At 64.0% G+C, this 19,031-nt stretch overlaps 3 protein-coding genes across 5 annotated transcripts; 2 read left to right on the forward strand and 1 right to left on the reverse strand.

Annotated features, from left to right (window-relative positions):
• Positions 1–3,384, reverse strand: LOC100546870 (cadherin-1-like). Of its 2 annotated transcripts, none has more exons than XM_031555460.2 (9): positions 3,193–3,384; positions 2,963–3,109; positions 2,696–2,851; positions 2,486–2,630; positions 2,197–2,372; positions 1,948–2,082; positions 628–770; positions 422–529; positions 1–162 (listed from the first exon to the last, which is right to left on the reverse strand). In XM_031555460.2, exons 1-9 carry the CDS (start codon positions 3,367–3,369, stop codon positions 111–113), a joined length of 1,239 nt encoding a protein of 412 aa, XP_031411320.2. In that variant the 5' UTR covers positions 3,370–3,384; the 3' UTR covers positions 1–110. The 2 variants fall into 2 exon arrangements, with proteins under 2 accessions (XP_031411320.2, XP_010716468.2); XM_010718166.4 differs by having other exon boundaries at positions 394–529.
• Positions 3,385–3,724: 340 nt separating this feature from the next.
• LOC100547026 (B-cadherin) lies at positions 3,725–9,447 on the forward strand. The gene is made up of 15 exons (XM_085234962.1): positions 3,725–3,942; positions 5,467–5,588; positions 5,661–5,780; positions 6,012–6,167; positions 6,242–6,386; positions 6,505–6,680; positions 6,752–6,880; positions 6,953–7,138; positions 7,215–7,459; positions 7,536–7,678; positions 7,884–8,108; positions 8,194–8,412; positions 8,497–8,627; positions 8,712–8,855; positions 8,968–9,447. Exons 1-15 carry the CDS (start codon positions 3,828–3,830, stop codon positions 9,178–9,180), a joined length of 2,469 nt encoding a protein of 822 aa, XP_085091088.1. The 5' UTR covers positions 3,725–3,827; the 3' UTR covers positions 9,181–9,447.
• Positions 9,448–9,984: 537 nt separating this feature from the next.
• Positions 9,985–18,717, forward strand: LOC104913062 (cadherin-1). 2 transcript variants are annotated; one of them, XM_085234961.1, is made up of 16 exons: positions 9,986–10,160; positions 10,235–10,349; positions 13,905–14,137; positions 14,253–14,387; positions 14,500–14,655; positions 14,721–14,865; positions 14,979–15,154; positions 15,269–15,397; positions 15,487–15,672; positions 15,760–16,004; positions 16,079–16,221; positions 16,302–16,526; positions 16,729–16,950; positions 17,027–17,157; positions 17,392–17,535; positions 17,648–18,717. In XM_085234961.1, exons 1-16 carry the CDS (start codon positions 10,092–10,094, stop codon positions 17,858–17,860), a joined length of 2,667 nt encoding a protein of 888 aa, XP_085091087.1. In that variant the 5' UTR covers positions 9,986–10,091; the 3' UTR covers positions 17,861–18,717. The 2 variants fall into 2 exon arrangements, with proteins under 2 accessions (XP_085091086.1, XP_085091087.1); XM_085234960.1 differs by having other exon boundaries at positions 9,985–10,160; positions 15,487–16,004.
• The last annotated feature ends 314 nt before the right edge of the window (positions 18,718–19,031 follow it).

The following is a 19,031-nucleotide window of genomic DNA, read 5'->3' on the forward strand; positions in this document are numbered from 1 at the left end:
TGCTGTTTGAGTCCTTTAATGGTATCAGTCAAGTAGTTCCCCTGTGGCATTGGAGCGAGGATGTGCCTTGCCCTAACTGCCCCGGTACGTTGTGTAGGAGTAGGGGCTGATCAGCAGTGGGACATGCAGCTTCTGGGCTGGGTCAGTGATGGTGAAGACAACCTAGGGGAGAGCAGGGAGGTGGTGGGTGGGTTAAAGTCACGGCCAAAAGCAGCCCCTTCCTCTACCTGTAGCCTGGGCATCCCTGCAAGCAGTGCTGGCAGTGCAGCAGGAACATGGGTAAGGATTGTGAGCTCCTGCAAGCGTGGACACAGCATCCGGACCCCTGCAGCTCCTGCTGTGACCAGAGCTGGCTCCTAGCAGCACACCAGACCCATGCTCAGCCCATAGTACCTCCACAAAGGGGTAGAAGCTGTTGTACCCCAGGCTTTGCCAGTAAGCTGCCGTCTCGAAGTGCAGTTTATAGGTGCCAGCCTCAGCCTGTCCAGGGTGCAGGAAGGGCAAACAGCGTCCATCTGCATCCGTCCACCTGAAAGCAGAAGGAAGCAGAATGTGGCTGGCTCCAGTAGTTGGCATGGGTGATGCGGGCAGCAGTTTCCACTGCCTGCTTGCTGCTGACTCTCCTACCTCTGTGCCAGCTCTGTCCACTGTCCCCCTGGCTCCCTCAGCTGTGCCAGACGCAGAGCGAGGCCGGCAGCGGGCAGCCCTGTGGCCGTGTTCAGCACGTGGGTGGTCAGGGAACCGCTCAGCATCTCGGGTTTGGCTGGAGCCTGTGGCACAGGAAGGGAGCAGCGCTGGGCTGTGCCTATGCCATCCATCTCCCCCAGTACCATGCTGTGCCTACTGGCACCAAGAGCACGGGTAGTGGGGGCGGTTGGGAGCCCAGGGTGGGCACTGCCACAGCTGGGCACCCCCCCATCCCTGGGTGTCCCTGGCCCTCTGGCAGTGCCCCACGCACCCTGAGCTGGTGTCTGTGCAGCTGGGTTCCTCCTGGCACTTCTCCCTCCCCACCACCGTGCTGTGCCCGCAGGACACAGGTGCCCACCACCCTCCCACACTGTGAGGCCAGCTGTTGGGGCACAGGGTCGTGCTGCAGCCCAACAGCCGCCTGCATGCTGTGGGCACTGCCGCTACCCCTGGCGTGGGCGTTCTGCCGGGAAGGAGGGCTGCCTGCTGGGCTTCCTGCTCAGCCCCGTGCCTGCATGCTGCTGGCTGCCTGGAAGCAGCCATGTTCCCGTCGCCTTCCCGGCCTGCACTGATCTGCAGTGTCACCGTGTCACGTGCGGTGGATATTAACCCTGCAAGTGCTCCTGGGTTGCCTGGGGCAAGCAGCCAGCACAGGGTCAGAGCAATGCACCTGCCCCTCTAGGGGATGGGACGGCTGAGAGACACTGAGCTGAGGGTGCCGGAGTGGGGTGGGTGCTTGCTTCCAGCCCAGCACCGGCTATGGGCCTTGGCTGCTGGCTGAGCTGGGAGTGCTGAGGCACAACAGCATGTAAGGGCACCGATGGCTTACCCGCCTTACCTCCATCCTGCTCTTCCAGCTCCCCACGTCCGATGCCACCACTCAGAATGCCATCTCCTGCCCCAGCTGCCCTCCCCACGGAGCTGCCGGGCCGAGTGCCCCTATCCCAGCACGCTCCTCCCTGGCTGGGCTGGACCGCGCAGGCGGCTCTGCACTGGGCAGTGCTCCCAGGTGCCTCCACAGCACCCGGCACTGCAGCCCCAGGGCTGGTGGACCCAAGCCCAGATGAATGTTGTTGTGCCAGAGCCAGGCTGAGCCCCTGGGGTCTCGCCTGGACGAGCTGTGCTCGTTTGACCTGCCTGTCTCCTGCAGTGTGCTGAGGAGCGGCTGCCTGTGTGACGGAGCCCAGCTGCCTCCTGGGCTGTGGGGAACAGCACAGAGCCTCATCCACACTAGGGATGCCCAGGAGGGGTGCAACTCACCTTGTTGGTCTTCAGGATGTCATCGGTGCTGGAGTCGTTGGCATCCGTGACCTCAATGACAGCCGTGGCGGTGTTGGACAGACCTTTGCCCTCCTGGTCCGTGGCCTGGACAATCAGCGTGTAGGTGGGAGTGGTCTGCAAGATGAGGTCACACCATCAGACGCCCCGCGTCCCCACAGCGCGTCCCACTCCCGCCGCCCCTCTGTGTGTGGCTCTGTGCCCGCCGTGGGGCACAAGCAGAGCGCCCACCTCCCGGTCCAGCCCCGTGCCCAGCACGCTGATGATGCCCTTGGCCGGGTCAATGGTGAACATCTGGGGGTGCGGGCTGGGCGGCTGCTGGCTGACGATGGAGTAGCTGACGATGCCGTTGTCGGTGTTCACCGCGTCGTCCGCATCCGTGGCGTTCACGGTCATCACGGAGGTGCCTGGGCAGAGCGAAGAGCCGGGCAGACGTCACTCGTGGGACGCGGCACCACCGCCCCCGGCACCACTGCGTCCCGGGGCTCCCGGCCCCCCGCCCGCCCGCCGGCCCCCGCACCCGGCTTCGCGTTCTCCTCGATGTAGCCGACGAAGACCTCCTTGATGAACACGGGCCTGTTGTCGTTCTGGTCCATCACCGTGATGATGATCTCCATGGGGTCCTCCACGGGCTGCCCGCTGGCCGACACGGCGTGGGAGAAGAGCTGCGGGGGCACCGTCAGCCCGCACGGCCCCGCACCGCCCCGCCCGCCCCGCGGCCCCCACTCACGGTGTAGCGATCGATCTTCTCCCGGTCCAGCTGCTCGGTCACCTCCAGCCACCCCGTCTCGCGCTCGATGACGAAGATGCCCACGGGGGGGCTGTCCGCGCCCTGCCCCGTGATGCTGTAGTACACCTTGGACTCCTTGTCCTTGTTGGATTTGATCTGGCGGCGAGGCGAGGCGGGGCGGTGAGAGGGGACACCCACGGGCCGGTGCCCATCCCAGCGATGCTGCGCTCAGCCCGGCCCGGGGCGGCTCAGCCCTCAGCCCCGTACCTGCACCAGCCTCATGGGGTAGGGCCCCCGGTGGTTCTCGAGGCAGCTGATGGGGGGGATGACCCAATCCCTCTTCTGCCTCCGGAGGAAGCCAGAGTCGTGCTTGGGGAAGGTCAGCACATCTCCCTGAACACTCGACGCCGCGTCCTGCAGGATGGATGGTGGTTGGGCCGTGCTCCAGCCCTGCTGCTCCTCCCTGCAGCCCTCCACCACCGTGCAGAGGGTCCCACCTGCACGAGGAGGACGAGGAGGGTGAAGGCTCGGGGTGACATGGCTCCAGCCCTGCTGGGCGCTCGTTTGAATGCTGACCCGACACGGCTCCTGTTGTGGACTTTCACCTTGGCAGCGCTGCCCCTGCTCGGCTCACGTGGGCACTGGGCAGCAAAAGGGCCGAGGCGAACCCTCATCCTTCACTAGGTGCCGGGGAACGATGTTGCTGAGGAAAGGGTGAGGGTCTCCGTGCCTTCTTTGCGTCTGTCTTTAACAGCCAGAGCCGCTCACTCAGCCTGGGGCTGGGACACAGGCACGGGGCTGCAGGAGCCCCACCGCTCGAGGACAACGCTGGGCAGAGGCCGACGGGATGGGGTCCATACCGACCGTACGCAGCCCCGTGGAAAAGGATCTGGGGGTGCCAGAAACGGACACTGCGAATGGCACCGGAGGTCCCGGGGCGCTTCTCACGGGGCCGCAAGGAAGCACCGGGGGGCGCGCGGCGGCAGCGGGCGGAGCTCCCGGAGATGCGGGGCGGGTGCGGGGCGGGTGCGGGGCGGGGCGGAGCGGGCGGTACCTGCGCGGCCGCGGCCTCACCTGGAGCGGCGCGTTGAAACGGGCGGGTCGCGGCGCGGCGCTCGGTGGCGGCGGGGCCATGTGCGGGTCGCGCTCCGGGCTCTGCCCGCTCCTCCTCCTGCTGCTGCTCGCCGCCGCCCCGGCTCAGCCGTGTTCCCCCCCGGGGCCGCGCCGCGGATCGCTCCCGGCTCCCGGTAAGCGGTGCCGTCGGGGCGCGGGGAGCATCGTTGGGCCGGGGGTGCCGCCGCGGCGTGCGGGACCGCGCGTCTGGGTAGGGCAGGCTGCCCTAGGGGCGGCAGAGTTCCTCTTGGTGCGATGCGCGGTTCCCGTCTTGCACCCCCCACCGATCCGGGGGAATGGGGCCCGGCGATGCCGTCGGGGTGCGGGGCGGGGGCTGCTTGCGCACACCGGGGAGTGGGAGCGGCCCTTTCCAGGCTGCTCTCCGCCCCGAGTGGCGGCCCTCGGCCGGCGTTTGGTGGCTGCATCCCCCGGGCCGTGGGAGGGGGCTGCTGGTGCCGTTCGGGTACCGTCGGTGCCTCCGGTTCGGCCGTAGGGAAGGGAGAGGCCGGGAGCTCCCGGGCAGCGCCGGGATCCCTCGGGTCGGTGGTCGGCGGCAGACGGGCGATGGGAGCGGCTGCCCGGAGGGTTCGTTCTCTGATCCGGGTGGGGAGGGGCAGCGGCTCGTCCCGGTTGCCGGTGGGGCCGTTCACGGTGTTTACTCGTCGGCGTCTCCGGGGAGCGGAGCTGCTCGGGAACCGCGGCCGCAGCCAGCGCTGCCTAATGGCTGCGGAGCACTCAAAGCACTTCGCTGTAAGTGCTCTCTTCGTGCCAGGCCCTGACCTCAGCTCGCTCGGATGCTGCGTGCCGCTGCCCACGGCTCAGCTCCTGCCGGCCGCGGGACTGGCACCAGGGCAGGGCTGGGCTGGAGGTGCAGCCCCGCGAGTGGGGGGCACAGTGCCCCAGAACACCGAGGGTACGAGAATGGGGGGGTTCTGTCCCCTGAGCTGGTACTGGAGCACAGCTGCAGCCCCGTCTCCTCTGCAGGGAGCAGCTCCAAAGCCAGGGCTGGGGGCTGCCCGTGGCACGGAGGCTCGTGTCCCAGCCATGGTGTGGTTGCGGCCTTTCCGGCCCCAGCATCTTCCTTATCGCCCGCCATAAAGGGCCGCCGGCGCTTCTCTCCAGGCTCCAGCTCCGTGTGAAGATAAGGGGACCCTCCAGGGATTTCCCCCCACCCAGAGACCCGCGGGCACAGCTCTCCTCGTCCACTCTCATCTCCCCCAGCCCCCGGCAGCCCCTCAGCAGTGTGCTCGGAGCAGCTTAGCGTTGCTAATCCCCTAAACCCACAGCACTGCCGGGCTGGGGGTCGGGGCTGCAGTGTGGCCGCAGGTGTGGGACCCTGCGATGGTGGAGTCGCTGCCCGGGGGGGGGGTCGAAGCTGGGAGCCCCGAGGCGGGGACACGCTGAGGTGGGAGGCGCGGGGCAGGGCGCTGCGTGCCCAGGAATTTCCCGTAATCTCCGCAACAAAGCCAAGGCGCGCTCCTGCTGCCGCCCGCCCCCGTGCTGGGAGCGGCCCTGACCTTCCCAATCCCTCTCCCTGGAGCTGGGCTGCGAGCACGTGGAGCCCTGCGGGCGTTCGGATGCCGTGTGGGCCTGAGGACGGCTCCTGGGGGCAGTGGGCTGCGTCCCCTCCCGGCCCCCTGACCCTTTGCTTCTTGCAGCGACCTTAGGAGGCGGCACGGTGCTGTATGACATCGAGGAGCCCCACGTCGGGGCGCTTCCCGCGGCTCTCCGGGATGCCGGCAGCCCGCGAGTCCCCGTGCGGAGCAGGCGCTCCCTGCAGGTAACGCTCTCGGCAGCCCCGTCCCCAAACCCACCGCGTGTGGCCGCTCCATCACTGCTCCCCTTCCTGCAGGAGGTTCCTGATGTCCCCCACGCTCACACCGCTCTGAGGAGGCAGAAGAGGGATTGGGTGATCCCTCCCATCAAAGTGCCTGAGAATGAGAGGGGTCCCTTCCCCAAAAACTTGGTTCAGGTATGGAGTGGCCCCCCGAGGTGTTGGTGATGCTGTGTTTATGTGCACCTCCCAGGGGTCTGGGTGGGATTTTAAGGCTGGGCATGGCTGTGTGCACTGAAGGCAGCGGAATGCTGGCCCTGGGCACAGATCTCACGCTCAGATTGGGATACCATGGCTGAGGGGTGCGTGGCGGGGCTGATCACCCTGCAGCGGGGAGGCACAGCCCTGCATCACTGCATCTCCTCCCAGATCAAATCCAACCGGGACCGGGAAGCAAAGATTTTCTACAGCATCACTGGGCAGGGGGCAGATGCTCCCCCTGAGGGCATCTTCACCATTGAGAAGGAGACAGGCTGGATGAAGGTGACGCAGCCGCTGGACCGGGAGCACATCAACAAGTACCACGTAGGTCCCTGCTGCGGGGCGCTGGGTTCACACCAGTGCCGTGCCGTCTCCACACTCACCCCTCGGCCCTGCAGCTCTACTCCCATGCCGTGTCCGAGAATGGCAAACCCGTGGAGGAGCCAATGGAGATCATAGTGACGGTGACGGACCAAAATGACAACAAGCCCCAGTTCACACAGGAGGTGTTCCGGGGCTCTGTGCCTGAAGGCGCGCTGCCAGGTAGGGCTGTGCTGCATGGGGAAGCTCTGCGTCCTGCAGGATGTGTCCCTCTCGGGGATGAGACTGCCCCATCCTCCATATCCACCCCGCTCACACAGACCCCCCGTTGTCCCCCCAGGCACTTCGGTGATGCAGGTGAACGCCACGGATGCTGACGATGATGTGGAGACCTACAATGGTGTCATCGCCTACTCCATCCTCAGCCAGGAGCCACGGGAGCCCCATCCCGACATGTTCACCGTCAACCGCGCCACCGGCACCCTCAGTGTCATCGCCAGCGGCCTCGACCGGGAGGTGGGACCCGTGCCCACGGGGCAGCCCTGGCGGTATGACTCTGGGTGCTGATGTCTGTCTGTCCATCACAGCGCGTGCGGGAGTACACGCTGACCATGCAAGCAGCCGACCTGGACGGGCAGGGGCTGACCACGACAGCACTGGCTGTGATTGAGATCACGGATGTCAATGACAACGCCCCTGAGTTTGACCCCAAAATGGTACCATGACTGGGATGTGGGCAGGGTGTTCCAGGTGCTGTGGGCTCCATGCTGACCATTCCTAATCCACAGTATGAAGCGGCTGTGCCAGAGAATGAGGCTGAGCTGGAGGTGGCCCGGTTGGCCAGCACGGACCTGGATGAGCCACAGACACCAGCGTGGCGTGCTGTCTACTCCATCGTGCGTGGCAATGAGGGTGGTGCCTTCACCATCACCACTGACCCTGCCAGCAATGAGGGTGTCCTGCGCACGGCCAAGGTGCGTGTCCCCCACTTGTCCCTGTACCACAGCCACCAGCCCTGGGTGGTGCTGCCCATCCTGTCCCCTCCCACAGGGTCTGGACTACGAGGCCAAGCGCCAGTTCGTGCTCCATGTGTCTGTGGTCAATGAAGCTCCCTTCGCCATCAAGCTTCCCACAGCCACGGCCACAGTGATGGTCAGTGTGGAGGATGTGAACGAGGCGCCTGCCTTTGACCCGCCGCTGCGGCTGGCCCAGGTGCCGGAGGACGTGCCACTGGGGCAGCCCCTCGCCTCCTATACAGCCCAGGATCCCGACAGAGCCCAGCAGCAGCGTATCAAGTGAGCAGGGCTGGGTCGGGGTCAGAGAGGGATCCCTATTGCCGTGCCCCGCAGGACCAACCCACTGTGCCCACAGGTACGTGATGGGCAGTGACCCTGCGGGCTGGCTGGCTGTGCACCCCGAGAATGGCCTCGTAACAGCACGGGAGCAGTTGGACCGTGAGTCCCCGTTCACCAAGAACAGCACCTACATGGCCGTGCTGCTGGCTGTAGATGATGGTGAGTGCGGCTGTGAAAGGGGCCCTTGTTCCCATGTTCCCATCAGGCTGCAGTCCCACATGAGAGACATGTGCTGCTGGTGTCACGGGGGCTGCATCTCGCTCAGCTCCAGAGCAGGGAGTGGTGCCTGTGTTGCCCACAAAGCCTTCTGTCAGCGTGGGAGTCCCACTGCAGTGTCCCTTACCGGCCCCACTTCTCCCTGCAGGATTGCCACCTGCCACAGGCACCGGCACGCTGCTCCTCACCCTGCTGGATGTCAATGACCACGGCCCTGAGCCTGAGCCCCGTGACATCATCATCTGTAACCGCAGCCCTGTGCCTCAGGTGCTGACCATCACCGACCAGGACCTGCCCCCCAACACCGGGCCATTCCGTGCCGAGCTGAGCCACGGTTCTGGGGACAGCTGGGCGGTGGAGGTTGGCAGCGGAGGTAACGTGGGGACTTCATATGGTGGTGCACCTGGACCCACATCCGCCAATGCGGTGAAGTGAAGCTTGTCACCTATCCCATGCAGGTGACACCGTTGCCTTGTGGCTGACGGAGCCCCTGGAGCAGAACCTGTACAGCGTCTACCTGCGGCTCTTCGACCGCCAGGGCAAGGACCAGGTCACCGTCATCAGGGCACAAGTGTGCGACTGCCAGGGCCGGGTGGAGAGCTGTGCCCAGAAGCCGCGGGTGGATACCGGTGTGCCCATCGTGCTCGCCGTGCTGGGCGCCGTGCTGGCCCTGCTGCGTGAGTGCCCACCTGCTTTGGGGGGGGGGAGGGACCAAGGATGCGGCATGGGGATGAAGCACTGATGCAGCTCCTCTCCTGCAGTTGTGTTGCTTCTGCTGCTTCTCCTGGTGAGGAGGAGGAAGGTGGTGAAGGAGCCACTGCTGCTGCCTGAGGACGACACGAGAGACAACATCTTCTACTACGGGGAGGAAGGTGGGGGTGAGGAGGATCAGGTGAGGGCCGAGCCCGAGGTCGTGGGGAGGAGTTGCAGTGCTCCCTGGGCTCCCTCAGCCTCATCCTGCTCCGTCCCCACACAGGACTACGACCTGAGCCAGCTGCACCGCGGCCTGGACGCCCGCCCCGAGGTGATCCGCAATGATGTGGCCCCCCCGCTGATGGCCGCCCCCCAGTACCGGCCCCGGCCCGCCAACCCCGATGAGATCGGAAACTTCATCGACGAGGTGAGCCCCAACCGTCCGTGCTGCTCTGCTGGCCTGCCCCGCAGCGTTCCCATCCCGTAGGGCTGAGGCCGGGGGGCGGAGCAGTGGGTGAGCCCCTCCTCTGCCCCCCCAGAACCTGAAGGCGGCCGACACGGACCCCACGGCCCCCCCCTACGACTCGCTGCTGGTGTTCGACTACGAGGGCGGTGGCTCGGAGGCCACCTCGCTCAGCTCCCTCAACTCCTCCGCCTCCGACCAGGACCAGGACTACGACTACCTCAACGAGTGGGGCAACCGCTTCAAGAAGCTGGCGGAGCTCTATGGCGGCGGGGAGGATGATGAATAGCCCCTCCCCCCTCCATCCCCCCCCCCATCAGTGCTGCTGCTGCCCAAAGCCTTACCCTGCCCGTGCCTTGGGGCCGTGCTGCCCTCTCCTGCACTGCCCAAAGCAGCCTTGGCTTCCTCCTGTGTGTTTCAACTTTTTTTTTTTTTTTTTTTAAAAGAAAACATGAATTTAATGTAGTGAGATGGTACCAGTGGGCTGAGCTGGAATCTGTAGAAGTTTTAAAGAAGTTTTAATAAAGGATGTGGCTTTCCTTTTTTTCTTTTTTAAGATCGTCCTCTCTCTTGTGCTGTGATTCTGGGGAATGTGCACTTAAGGGGCTCAGAGCCAGACCCTCCTCACCCGGGTACCCTGGGGGCACGGGATGGCAACAGCCCAGTCCTTTGGGTGCAGTGATGGGGAGCACAGGGAGCAGCGCTGCCCATCCCCAGCGCTCTCTGCCTGCTTGGCGCTCAGCAGTAAGTGCATTAAACAAGTTAACTGCATTAACTGCGCCGGCTGAGCACCGTGCCTAAGGGGAAATGAGCAGTGCTGCTGCCGCGTCCCGGCTCGGTCGGAGCAGCCTCAGCGTCCGCCGTGCGGACTTTGCCCCGCTGCAGCCGCGGGGGCGGCGGTGGCACTGAGGGTGGCCGCTCACCTCTGGCCGGAAGGAGCACCGCAGTTCGCAGAAGGGGGGGCAGCAGAAGGGAGGGAGGGGACCGACCCCGCCGCCCCCTCATTCCCCCGTGGGTCCCGTGCCCGTGGAAGGCGCCGTGGGACGGTGCGGGCGGGACGGGGCGGCCCCGGTGAGGCGGAGCGGGGCGGGGAGGGGCCCGGCGGGGCCAACACCTGCGGGCGGGGCGCTCCCACCTGCGCTCGACGGAGGCAGAGCTCGGCAGCTCCGTCCGCAGCGGTACCGACCCGGTCCCTGAGCCATGGGGCGGCGGTGGGGTTCCACCGCCCCGCAGCGCTTCCCCGTGTTGGTGCTGCTGCTGCTGCTCCAGGTGCGGGGCTGCCGGGCGGGACGGAGGGGACAGAGGGAGCAGAAGGGGAAAGGGCTGACGCCTCTCTTGGGCAGGTGTGCGGCCGGCGGTGTGATGAGGCAGCCCCCTGCCAGCCCGGCTTTGCTGCAGAGACCTTCACCTTCAGCGTGCCCCGGGACAGCGTGGCAGCGGGCAGGGAGCTGGGACGAGGTAGGACCCTGCGGGGCGGCTGCGGCTGTGGGTATGGAGCTGTGCCCCCACAAGGTGGGACAGAGCTGTGGTCGTGAGGATGGGTTGGATGTGCGATACCGAAGGTGATGAGATACATGGGGACAAGCTCAGAGCGTGGTACCAAGGGTGGCTGGTACCAAGGACAAAGGTGTTCCTGATGGGACAGGCTCAGTGTGTGGCAAAGTGGCATAGAAATACGGTTGTGAGGGTGGGCTGGGTGCGTGGCACCGAGGGTAGCCATGGGGAACAAAGCTGTGGCTAAGTGCCCGTGCGCCCTGCGTGGTGTCAGGGCCGGCTGCACTCTGCCTAGTTCAGTGCTGGTGGCCATAGGCACACAGTGCCATGCCTATGTGTCCCAGCTCCCTGAGCAGCCAGGTGGTGCAGGTGCCGGGGCGAGGGCGCGTGGGGGCAGTGGGTGCCTCTCCCAGCAGCACCGAGGCGGGCGGCGCTGACTCAGGCAGAGCGGGCTTGTTCGGGCCGGCAGGCTGGGTGTGGGGCATGGAGCCCGGCCCTGAGCCTGCACCGAGCCCACATCCCAGCACCGAGCACACATCCCAGCACCAAGCGCCTGTCCTGGTGCGGAGCCATGCGTGGGTGCAGGCAGTGGTTCTTGGGAAGGGTGGCTGAGGAGCTCCAGTCTGAGTTTCGCCCACGCTGGGGAGTATCAGGGCTGGAAAATGAACCCTGCACAGTACCGAATGCATTCCGTGTTTGTGAGCCAACCTTAATCATTTAGTTAATCATTTACCAAAGCTGTGCAGCACCAGCAGGCTGTGCCCATTGGGGCAGTGCCTGACACCAGGGTGACGAGCAGCTGCGTGCCAAGTAGCAACTTCCCCAGCACACAGCGTTGGCTCCCAGCTGGAAATCCCCGGCTGCTGAGCACCAGCGCTTCCCGTCTGGGGCCAGTGACAGAGGACGTGTGTGGGAGGAGGGTGTCTGAGTCTGCCCACGCGTGCCAGCGCTGCTGCCGCAATGCCTGGCCACAGAGCATCGTGCCGTGCCCTCCGTGCCGTGCAGCTCTTCAAAAGCCCCATTTGTGGTACAGCATGGGCAGGCTGATGAGCTGCCCTGTAATTATCTGATGAGCCGAGCACTTTGTTTGCAGTCAGACAGGTCTGGATTGGCCCCGAGTGGCGCTGGGGTGGTGAACATCAGTGGGTGCTCCAGGGGCCGGGTTGGGTGCAGCTCTGGGCTTCCCGACGGCGCTGCAACTGCCCGGCTGATGAAAGGGCTCAGTGGAGGAAGGAGCAATTTCCTCCATGTTAATGCAGGCTGTAAAAGCTGCATGGCACGATGCTTTCCGGTGGGTGCTGGGGCTGCTGCTGTCCCACATCCCAAGGGAAGGATGGACAGCACCTGCCCTGCATCCCTGGGGCTGTATTCAGCCTCACTTACTGCACAGAGTCCCCAGGTAGGGGATGGGATGGCAGATCCCAGGAAGGAGCTCTCAAGGAGACCTTGGCTGTGTCGGTATGGCATCTTATGGGAGGAACACAGGTTTGCAGCCAGGTGTGACACTCCCCAGTTGCATAGGTCCCAGATCAGCCCCAAATGGGAGAAACCTCGAGAGTCTGAAGTCACGGTGAAACTCGGTGATGTCAGTCCCTGGCGGGACGTGTGGCTCACAGCGTTCTTACAGCACTTTCACCCCGGCTGCTCATGGGCTGACGTGTGCCTCCTCGTGCCACCAGCTTCCGCCCCGGCACAGCCACACTTGCACAACCTGCATGGGGACAGGGAAGAACCTTGTTATGGTGGCACTTGGCTGTGCCTGTGACTCACCCTGCACCCAACCCGGGTGAGACACTTTCCTGTTTCACAGCAGAATGGAGGTAGCTTAGTGTCCCCAGGTCCCAGCCCAGTGTGGAGGGCTCACCTCCGGGCCCCAGCTTTGAGCCGGTAATTCACTGATTTTAGCCCCATGGCCAAACGCATTTGAGGGTCCAGGAAAGCAGGAGCACTCAGTTGCCTCCTGCAGTGCAGGAGCCCCTGAGCTCGACCCCACGCCCCGCCGAGGCCCCACTGGCTCTGTGCCCTGGGGAGAATGGGGCTGGGAGGGGTTGGCTTTCAAGTGTGGAGCTGGAAAAACAGGTTGTGCACGGCTGTGCTGGGAGCAGAGGGGGAGAGCGGGAGCTGAGCGGTGGTGCGGGGCCAGGTGCTGAGCACGGTGCGCTCGATGCACCGCGTCGGTGCGGGGCCGGGTGCTGAGCACGGTGCGCTCCGCCGGCCAGGTGCCGGGTGCCCGCAGGGATGGGGCACCTCCCCGCTGCCAGCCCACGGTACGGGAGCGCCCGGCATGCCCCAACACAGCCCTGCACAGCCGGCACCACCGGCTGTCCCGGCCTGGCCGGGGGTCCTGCCTGGGTTGGCATCGCTCCGCAGGGAGCGGCGCACGGCGGTGAGCGAGCAGCCCCCGGCCCATCTCTGCCATCACCTCCCCCTTGCTGTTGTCTCTGAATTCCTGGGCTGCCTGCAGGCTGATGTAACACGGGACGCTGGGACAGGTCCCGGCAGTGACGGCCGCCCCCGGGGAGCCCACCTCCGTGCTTCCCACCCTGGGCACGCTGCTGTGCCATGGCGGTACCCCGCGTGCTGTACAGCTATGCAGGAGCCGAGGGCGCGCGGGTCAAGGGGACCCTGGCTGGGTGCTGCTGCTCAAACAAAACATCCCCAGACAAAGGACCGATTGTTCTGGCAGCTCCAGCCATGCGGCCGTGGCTCATGTGATGCTGCTGCTCGCCGCCGAGCTGCGCGGTCCCCCCCTCAGGCTGTACTCAGCCCTGGCATGCCGGTCCCTGCTGTGAGCAGTGCCAGACCTGCGTGGCCAGTGCTGGAGCTCACACCGTGACCCAGCAGGGTGACACCGGGGTGCCATCTGTCCCAAAAGAACCCCAAACGGCAGAGGGGATGGAGGTCTGCACGGATGCCTGGGCAGCAGGGGTGCCCCAGCTGCTGTCACACGCCTTTGGGTGCACCTTCCCCACCGCACAGATTCACGCTCCAGTCGGCTGCTGGTGTGGCTGTGAGCCAGCATATCAGAGCCAGTCACAGCCCTTGTTTTGATTTGAAAAGACACCGGAGCAGCGGCACAGCACCCTCTGCCCACTGCCACGGGCAGGGCAGCAGCGGTGCCATGGGGACACAATGCTGCATGGACTCGCCATGCCATGTGGCAAGGATGGATGACACTGAGGTTGGGTATTAGGAGAAATTTCTTTGAAAGAGCAGTGATGTGTTGGCATCGGCTACCCAGGGAGTGGTGGAGTCACCATCCCTGGAGATGTTCAAGGACTGTGGAGATGTGGCACTGAGGGATGCAGTTAATGGTCATGGTGGAATGGGTTGGGGATCTCGGCTGTGTTTTCCAACCAGAACAATTCTATGATTGTACAATGTGCCACACATAGGCTGCACTGCTCACGGTGCGTGAAGGGATGCTCTGTGCCCGGGCTTTCTTGTGCATGCTGGTGTGCACTGGGATGTGCTGTGCACAGTGCGGTGCCCCTGCCCACGCTCTCCTTCTGCCCGCAGTGAGCTTTGCAGCCTGCGGCAGGCGGCCGTGGGCCGTGTATGTTCCGGCTGATACACGCTTCAAGGTGAACGTGGATGGCGTTGTCTCAACAAAACGGCCATTGACGCTCCATGGGAGGGAGATCAGCTTCATCATCTACGCACGGGATGCCACAGGCAAGAGGCACTCAGCCCGGGTGACTGTGGGAAGGCAGAGGCACCGCCGCCACCACCACCACAACCACCACCTGCAGGTGAAGTGAAATCCCCACAGTCACTGCAGCCCCACTTTTTGGGGCTGAGAGCAGCGTGTGCCTCTGGCCCGCTCTGCGCTGCCGCAGGCACCAGGACGAGCCGCTGTTCCTGCAGGACATGACGCCGGCTGTGCTGACCTTCCCCAAGCACGACTCCGGCTTCCTCCGGAGGCAGAAGAGGGATTGGGTCATCCCCCCCATCAGCTGCCTCGAGAACCACCGGGGGCCGTACCCCATGAGGCTGGTGCAGGTACGGGGCTGAGGGCTGAGCCGCCCCCGGGCCGGGCTGAGCGCAGCATCGCTGGGATGGGCACCGGCCCGTGGGTGTCCCCTCTCACCGCCCCGCCTCGCCTCGCCGCCAGATCAAATCCAACAAGGACAAGGAGTCCAAGGTGTACTACAGCATCACGGGGCAGGGCGCGGACAGCCCGCCCGTGGGCATCTTCGTCATCGAGCGCGAGACGGGGTGGCTGGAGGTGACCGAGCAGCTGGACCGGGAGAAGATCGATCGCTACACCGTGAGTGGGGGCCGCGGGGCGGGCGGGGCCGTGCGGGGCCGTGCGGGCTGACGGTGCCCCCGCAGCTCTTCTCCCACGCCGTGTCGGCCAGCGGGCAGCCCGTGGAGGACCCCATGGAGATCATCATCACGGTGATGGACCAGAACGACAACAGGCCCGTGTTCATCAAGGAGGTCTTCGTCGGCTACATCGAGGAGAACGCGAAGCCGGGTGCGGGGGCCGGCGGGCGGGCGGGGGGCCGGGAGCCCCGGGACGCAGCGGCGCCGGGGGCGGCGGTGCCGCGTCCCACGAGTGACGTCTGCCCGGCTCTTCGCTCTGCCCAGGCACCTCCGTGATGACCGTGAACGCCACGGATGCGGACGACGCGGTGAACACCGACAACGGCATCGTCAGCTACTCCATCGTCAGCCAGCAGCCGCCCAGCCCGCACCCCCAGATGTTCACCATTGACCCGGCCAAGGGCATCATCAGCGTGCTGGGCACGGGGCTGGACCGGGAGGTGGGCGCTCTGCTTGTGCCCCACGGCGGGCACAGAGCCACACACAGAGGGGCGGCGGGAGTGGGACGCGCTGTGGGGACGCGGGGCGTCTGATGGTGTGACCTCATCTTGCAGACCACTCCCAACTACACGCTGATTGTCCAGGCCACGGACCAGGAGGGCAAAGGTCTGTCCAACACCGCCACGGCCGTCATTGAGGTCACGGATGCCAACGACAACATTCCCATCTTCAAACCTACCATGGTATCTGTTCCCTCACCCTAGCTGGCTCCCACCAGCTGCTGCCCTCCCCAGGCTGCCCACATGTGACCATCCCTGTGCTCTCTCTGCAGTACGAGGGGGTGGTGGAAGAGAACAAGCCAGGTATAGAGGTGGCCAGGCTGACCGTGACGGACCAAGACGCACCAGGCTCCCCAGCCTGGCAAGCTGTTTACCACATCAAGAGTGGAGACCAGGATGGTGCCTTTAGCATTACCACTGACCCCAGCACCAACAATGGCATCTTGAGGACAGCCAAGGTGGGTCACGTCACTGCCGTTGGCCCTAGTGTGGGCTATGTCCCCACCAGCCCCACTGCCACCTCAACCCCTCTCCCCACCCTGCAGGGCCTGGATTACGAGACCAAGAACCGCTATGACCTGGTGGTGACGGTGGAGAACAAAGTGCCCCTGTCCGTGCCCATCACACTGTCTACCGCCAGTGTCCTGGTGTCCGTCTTGGATGTGAATGAGCCCCCTGTCTTTGTGCCCCCTATCAAGAGGGTGGGGGTATCAGAGGACCTACCAGTGGGGCACGAGGTTACATCCTACACAGCCCAAGACCCTGACAAGGACGTGAGGCAGAAAATCACGTGAGTGGGGGCTTGGCTGACAGAGAGAGAATCGGGTGGGTGTTGAGCACCCGCTGACAGCTCCCTCTGCCCAGGTACCGCATGGGCAGCGACCCGGCAGGCTGGCTGGCCATTGACCATGAGAACGGCATCGTCACAGCTGCCCAGCCACTGGACCGCGAGTCGGTGCACGCCATCAACAGTACATACAAGGCTATCATCCTGGCTGTGGACAATGGTGAGGCTGTGCCCCCACTGCAGGCAGCTGGAAGCTCTGGGGATGTGGGCTCTCCACCTCGCTAATGTTTGGCTTTGTAGGGATACCGGATGCCACCGGTACGGGGACGCTGCTGCTGCTCCTCCAGGATGTGAATGACAACGGGCCCACCCCAGAGCCCCGGTCGTTTGAGATCTGCAGCCGGCAGCCAGAGCAGCAGATGCTGAGCATTGTTGACAAGGACCTGCCCCCACATACCTACCCCTTCAAGGCAGCACTGGAGCATGGTTCCAGCAACAACTGGACTGTTGCGATAAAGGGCCAAGGTAGGTGCTGCAGGGTGCAGGGCAATGAGGGGACACTGAGCAAGGGCCAGATCCCAGCCACTTCTTTCTGTGCTACCTTGAATGCCACCAGCACTAATCTTCTGCTGGCTTGCGTGATGGGCAGCTGCCATGGGGCAGAGCCCTGATAGTGTCCCCACACCTGGGGACAGCTCTGAGCCCAATCTCCTCTCTCTTGCACAAGATGAGCTGGCCCTGAACCTGAAAAAGGAGTTGGAACCGGGTGAGTACAACATCTTCCTGAAGCTGACGGACAGCCAGGGCAAGGCACAAGTGACACAGGTCAAAGCCCAGGTGTGTGAGTGTGAAGGGACAGCCAAGAACTGCGAGCGGAGGTCGTATATCGTCGGTGGGCTGGGTGTCCCCGCCATCCTGGGCATCCTGGGGGGCATCCTGGCCCTGCTGAGTGAGTATGGTGTGATGGGGATGTGGATGGGGCTGCTTTCCCCTCGCGGCCCTGATGCCATGCCCTCTGCTCGCAGTTCTGCTGCTGCTGCTGCTGCTCTTTGCTCGGCGACGCAAAGTGGAGAAAGAGCCGCTGCTGCCACCTGAGGATGACATGCGGGACAATGTCTACAACTACGATGAGGAGGGCGGCGGCGAGGAGGACCAGGTGGGACCAGGGTGCTGGGTCACAGTGCTGCCCATGGGATCCTCGCAGCAATGTCCCTATGGCAGATGGTCCTCCAGGGTCCTGCCGTAGCCATGAGGGATGTTTGGCATGCACAAAGCTCTCAATCCCCTGCACAGCCCCTGGTTCATTCTGCCCCAGAGCAGCAGTGCCTACGGCCATCCCTCAAGCATCACGTTGCTGTCCTCTCATGCTCTCTGCTCCGTCCCCACACAGGACTATGACCTGAGCCAGCTGCACCGCGGCCTGGACGCCCGCCCCGAGGTGATCCGCAATGATGTGGCCCCCCCGCTGATGGCCGCCCCCCAGTACCGGCCCCGGCCCGCCAACCCCGATGAGATCGGAAACTTCATCGACGAGGTGAGCCCCAACCGTCCGTGCTGCTCTGCTGGCCTGCCCCGCAGCGTTCCCATCCCGTAGGGCTGAGGCCGGGGGGCGGAGCAGTGGGTGAGCCCCTCCTCTGCCCCCCCAGAACCTGAAGGCGGCCGACACGGACCCCACGGCCCCCCCCTACGACTCGCTGCTGGTGTTCGACTACGAGGGCGGTGGCTCGGAGGCCACCTCGCTCAGCTCCCTCAACTCCTCCGCCTCCGACCAGGACCAGGACTACGACTACCTCAACGAGTGGGGCAACCGCTTCAAGAAGCTGGCGGAGCTCTATGGCGGCGGGGAGGACGATGACTAGGCAGCCCTCGTCCCCTTGGCTGCCCAAAGCCACATGACTCTTGCCATTTCACCCCCTTGGACATCGGACATGCACTGGCTCTTGCAGCCCCCTCCAACAGTGTTGGATCCGTCACTTGCATCCCTCCCCTTCGGTGCAGGGAAAGCTCAGGGTCACCGGGGCTGGAGGCTTTTGGGGAGCCCACGCTTTTCCTGCCCCCTCAGCCCCACACAGGGCACAGTCCCATTTGGAGCTCCTTGGGAACAGGCTGGTGGCAGGCGCTCCCTGGCCTGGAGGTGCGGTGCTCCTGGGTCAGCTCCCAGTGCCCGAATCCCACAGCCCCCACCGCACAGCTGGTGCTCAGCATCTCTCCCGCTGCAAGGAAAGAGGCCCCCGCTGCCTCTTTCCCTTTGCTACAGGGGAAGGGGTTTCTCCGGCACTCTCCATAATACCTCGTGCTCCCAACCCTGACACACTCAGGGTTTGGGATGGCCTTTGTGTGGAGCTGCTCGTGTGTGTGTGCAGCGCAGGGTGGGTGATCAATCACACAGATCAATGACGTGCCATTCTCTTCACATGATACACGAGAGAATTATATTTGATATAGTACTTATGGGCAGATTTCTATTTTTTTGTATAACAGGTGATGATGTTATTTCCATCTGTGTCATTTGTAATTATTGTTCTGTTAATGAGAGGTACTTTCTGAAATCAAGTGGCTTTACTTAAACTCTGAACTCCGTGTCTAGCTGTTGTTTTGTATTTTTAATATGGGAAAAGGGCCTGATGCACGCTGGAAGGCCAGCGATTGTCTAAGTGTTAATTGATGGAATGATTTTTATATAAAATTGAAAGAATAAATTGTAAGAAAACCAGCAGCTCTGTTCTCTGCGTGTACCTCTGCCGGCAGCACTGCCCCATGGCACTTCCTTGGAGTGGCTGTGGCTGCTGCTGCCTCCAAAGTGCCAAAGAGAAATGAAATGCTGTCTGCAGCCCTGCTCTTTATAGCAACTCTGCTCAGGAGGAGATGGATTCATATCAGAGCACGTTTTCCCAGCACAGGGCTGAGGAGAAGCACAGCTGTATATAATAGCAGTCAAGGTTTTACTCTGCTGCTAGGACAGGCCCTAGGGAAGGAAGGAGCAGCAGACTGTGTGAAAATTGGACTTGCACCAAAGTGCTTTATCACAGG

The sequence above is a fragment of the Meleagris gallopavo genome, chromosome 13, assembly GCF_905368555.1.
Source record: "Meleagris gallopavo chromosome 13, MGAL_WU_HG_1.1, whole genome shotgun sequence".
Taxonomy (NCBI): Eukaryota; Metazoa; Chordata; class Aves; order Galliformes; family Phasianidae; genus Meleagris; species Meleagris gallopavo.

Bases quoted from the DNA above. Each gene is read 5' to 3' on its own strand.
- LOC100546870 (XM_010718166.4), bottom strand. From the start codon at position 3,369: ATGAGGGTTCGCCTCGGCCCTTTTGCTGCCCAGTGCCCACGTGAGCCG. The intron at 3,110-3,192 runs GTGGGACCCTCT...TCCATCCTGCAG, and splicing joins TCCTCGTCCTCCTCGTGCAG to GACGCGGCGTCGAGTGTTCA. The intron at 2,631-2,695 runs GTGAGTGGGGGC...GTGCCCCCGCAG, and splicing joins AGAAGATCGATCGCTACACC to CTCTTCTCCCACGCCGTGTC.
- LOC100547026 (XM_085234962.1), top strand. From the start codon at position 3,828: ATGTGCGGGTCGCGCTCCGGGCTCTGCCCGCTCCTCCTCCTGCTGCTG. The intron at 6,681-6,751 runs GTGGGACCCGTG...TGTCCATCACAG, and splicing joins CCAGCGGCCTCGACCGGGAG to CGCGTGCGGGAGTACACGCT. The intron at 8,628-8,711 runs GTGAGGGCCGAG...GTCCCCACACAG, and splicing joins GTGGGGGTGAGGAGGATCAG to GACTACGACCTGAGCCAGCT.
- LOC104913062 (XM_085234960.1), top strand. From the start codon at position 10,092: ATGGGGCGGCGGTGGGGTTCCACCGCCCCGCAGCGCTTCCCCGTGTTG. The intron at 14,866-14,978 runs GTGCGGGGGCCG...CGCTCTGCCCAG, and splicing joins CGAGGAGAACGCGAAGCCGG to GCACCTCCGTGATGACCGTG. The intron at 17,158-17,391 runs GTGGGACCAGGG...GTCCCCACACAG, and splicing joins GCGGCGGCGAGGAGGACCAG to GACTATGACCTGAGCCAGCT.